This window comes from Hydra vulgaris, chromosome 01, assembly GCF_038396675.1.
Source record: "Hydra vulgaris chromosome 01, alternate assembly HydraT2T_AEP".
Taxonomy (NCBI): domain Eukaryota; kingdom Metazoa; phylum Cnidaria; class Hydrozoa; order Anthoathecata; family Hydridae; genus Hydra; species Hydra vulgaris.
The window spans coordinates 38,918,091-38,921,633 of NC_088920.1; the positions used below are offsets into that span (position 1 = coordinate 38,918,091).

A 3,543-nucleotide genomic window follows, 5' to 3' on the forward strand; every position below is an offset into this window, starting at 1 on the left:
TTTTTTTACAATAAGAATAACTTATAAAAAAAATAAAACTGATGAAAACTCCCAAGGTAATTATTGTTCTAGATGTAACAAGGAATGTATCCATATCAAAACTTTTATTATTGGTCTTCAGGATACTGAATAATGAAGCTTCAAAGTTAAGTATGCCATCATAGGCGCCTTTCCCCTATATATATATATAAATATATTCAATACTTTTGCACTGCACACAAAATGCCATGTAATATTATGGAACGCCAAAGCTGCCTTAAGTGCGTTAAGTTCATTATGCGATGTCCTCACTACGTTATTTGCTGTGCTTATTGCATTATACGGTATGGTGATTACATTATATGCTGCGCTAAATACATTATACGCTGCACTAACTACATTATACGCTGTGTAACTACACTATACGCTGTGCTTACTACATTATATGATGTGCTAATGCATTATATGATATGCTACTAAATTATATGATGCGTTTATTACATTATATGATGTAGTTCTGCATTATATGAAGTGCTTCTACATTATGGATTATGCTCACTATATTAATATGATGCGCTCATTGCTTTATATGATGTTGCTCACTTATATGTGGTCATTCTTTATACGGAGGCGATTTTAAGGAGGATGAAATCTAGAAAAGGGGGGTTTTTATAAAATATGTTTAACTTTTAAAAATAACATACTTTGTAGCAGATAATGAGATAGGGGTAATCCCATGTCAAAACAACAAGTCGAGATAATCCACCATCTCAGAAATATTTGATTTTTGACACAAATGCAGTTAAGATTTTTGACACAAATGCAGTTACCGTCGTTAGGAATAATCAAAAATAATTTGGAGCCAATTTCTTTATTTTGAGAGTTATGGGTCTTTGAAGCAGTGTCGTGGCTTGTGGATTTGGGCCCCCCCCCCAAAAAAAAAAAACTAGCCATTACGGCCCCAATTTTTTTTTTCTAAAAAAGTGGATAAACTTTACAGATTACTTCAAAACAGCTGGGTACCTGACATACTTTAACGTTGCCGTTCATAAGACTAAATGCAATCAAATTAACGCTTAAATTCAATTAGATATATTTTATAATTGTTAAATTGATATAGAGTTACTAGTGTAAATACAGTAAATGCATTACGCAGATAATAGAAGAATGTCGCAAACCATCAAAAAAAGGGTTTGCGACGTGTTTTCATGCTTGCAAACTCATTTATTATGCCTTCATAACTTAATGTTCTTGCAACCTCGTTCTCAATAGACAGCATTGCTAAGGAAGACAAACTTTCATCAACCATTGTTGACCTATTTAAAAATACAAAGAAATAAAGCTACACGTATTTATGTATAATGAAGCAAGATTATTTATACTAACCTATGAAATGTTTTAATTAGTTTTAACTTGCTGAAGCCACGTTCTGCACTTGCAACAGTAACTGGTAAAGTAAAAATGATTCGTAACGCAATAACTAGATTGGGATAAGTTTCTTGCAGCTCTTCTTTGTAGATGTAGTTTAGGAAGTCATATGCAGATTTTAGGAGAGCATTTTTTTCCTCCTTTATAACTATGACAAAACGTTTTAACTCCGATTCTAAATCCTCAGAATCTATATCAGCAAGCTTTATTTTCAAATTTTTGCAATAAGCAGACAGAGAATTTTCATTACAAGCTTTAATAAGACTCTCAGATCGGTAAAGAAAGTCATAAAGCTTTGTGACAATGCTGATCTGTTCAAAACGCTTTTTTACTGATGGAATTGACATATCAATTAGTGGCAAAAAGAAATCTGCTTTATACTGATGTTCAGGTTGCCAAGTGTGATCAGCACACTCGTATGAATAAATCGATTTTTTTTTTCGTGAACGCACCATCGAAAAAACCTTTTCAATGCCCAATACTTCTGCGATTTCTGATGCCTTAACACGTGCATCAGAAAATCCATTTTCGCGATACTCATAAAGAAGCGCTTTTGTTGCATTTATTTCACTAGCTAATATGTCAAAAGAGGTTGCAGAAGACTGAAGCAGCTTACTTGATTTGTTAATTTGAAATAAAACGTCATACCAAATAATGATTGATAATAAGAAAGGCCATGTTCTAATATATTCTGTCAGCGATCGTACTTCTGTGGAAGTTGCCCCATCTCTTTTTTCTAAGGCATGTTCTTCCAATTTTTCAAGTGCCTCTAAGATTTCTTTTAAATAGAAGCGAAGTGATTTAACACAGTTTACTCTACTTTCCCATCTGGTATCTGATTGTGGCTTGACTGAAATTGCCACGCATGATTTTAAAATTTCCTATCGAGCAGGAGACGATGAAAAGAGCGTGTATAATCTTGAAAGAACACCAAAAAAAGAAATTGCACTGATGGATGATAGTGCACCATCAACAATAACAAGATTGAGTGAATGGTTAGCACATGGAACATATAAGGCCTTAGGATTCATTTCCAGAAACCTTGCTTGAACACCTTTTACTTTTCCTTTCATATTAGCACCATTATTGTAAGATTGACCTTGGCAGTCTAAAAAATTTAGATCCCAATTTTTTGCCTCATTTAAAAATGCATTGAAAAGCCCTTTTCCAGTGGTATCATTTACGGTGAGATATCCAAAGAAATTTTTGGAAATGTCGATACCTATTCCAGGAGTGCATGTTACTGATCGCAGAATAATACTCATTTGTTCTTTGTGCAAAACGTCTGGCGTACAATCTTAAATAATAGAATAGTATTTTGCCTTTTTTACCTTAGAAAGGTTTTTGGATTCAATCTCCCTGGCTAAAAGTCTAATCAACTCGTTCTGTGTGTCATTGCTCAAGTAGTGCTCCTTGGTTTCTTTGTCCTGAATTCTTTGCAATAAGCTCATTGAGAACGGTATCATACTTAGCCAGTAATTCAAACACCCCAAGAAAGTTTCTATTGCTCTTTGAACCAATGGCTGTGTCTGAACTACGGAATGCAAGATTTCTTGCAGAAAGAAATAAGGTAATGTCTAGTATCCTTTCTAACACAGCCCTCCAAAATATCCGCTCTTTATGAAGCAACTTTTGTTGTTTCTCGTCTATGGTAGCTTGATTTGCAATGCCTGTTTTACCAAAATTGAGGAAAAAGAAATTAATTAAGAAAAAAAAAGTAACAAAGCAATAAATTAAAGAAAATATCAGTTAACCTTTTCGTAAAGTCATCCATTGTTCAAAGCACTTGAAATGTGCACTGCATGTTTCGTGTTCTTTAAGTTTTTTTGACTAGCCTTCCCAAGTGTTCATTCCTTGCTGGAATGGTGAAGAAGTTATCCCAAAAAGTTTGCAACAAAAACAAAACACTTTATTGCTGTTCAAAGAATATATGAGCCATGTGCGTTCAAAGATTTCTCCATTCTTCATCTTCCGGTTATAATAGTTCAGTGAAAATCGTCTTCTTTCTAAATTGTATGGAAAATTAATTTCGATCTTTTTGAAACCACGTTTAACAATGTCACACCTCTGTGCGTCAAAAACATTATCTGGCCACTCAGAAGGATCATCACTGAGAAAAATAGGCGGAATTGTTAT

At 33.8% G+C, this 3,543-nt stretch overlaps 1 protein-coding gene across 1 annotated transcript; it reads right to left on the bottom strand.

Annotated features, from left to right (window-relative positions):
- Positions 1–1,159: 1,159 nt before the first annotated feature.
- Positions 1,160–2,672, bottom strand: LOC136074390 (uncharacterized). Its single transcript, XM_065786703.1, has 3 exons — positions 2,375–2,672; positions 1,366–2,257; positions 1,160–1,295 (listed from the first exon to the last, which is right to left on the bottom strand). The coding sequence occupies exons 1-3, from the start codon at positions 2,670–2,672 to the stop codon at positions 1,160–1,162; spliced, it is 1,326 nt and encodes a 441-aa protein (XP_065642775.1).
- Between the last annotated feature and the right edge of the window lie 871 nt (positions 2,673–3,543).

Coding starts and splice junctions, on each gene's coding strand:
- LOC136074390 (XM_065786703.1), bottom strand. CDS start 2,672: ATGAGTATTATTCTGCGATCAGTAACATGCACTCCTGGAATAGGTATC. Junction 2,258..2,374: donor CAATCTTGTTATTGTTGATG/GTGCACTATCAT, acceptor TGGCAATTTCAG/TCAAGCCACAATCAGATACC. Junction 1,296..1,365: donor CTAATTAAAACATTTCATAG/GTTAGTATAAAT, acceptor ATTTTTAAATAG/GTCAACAATGGTTGATGAAA.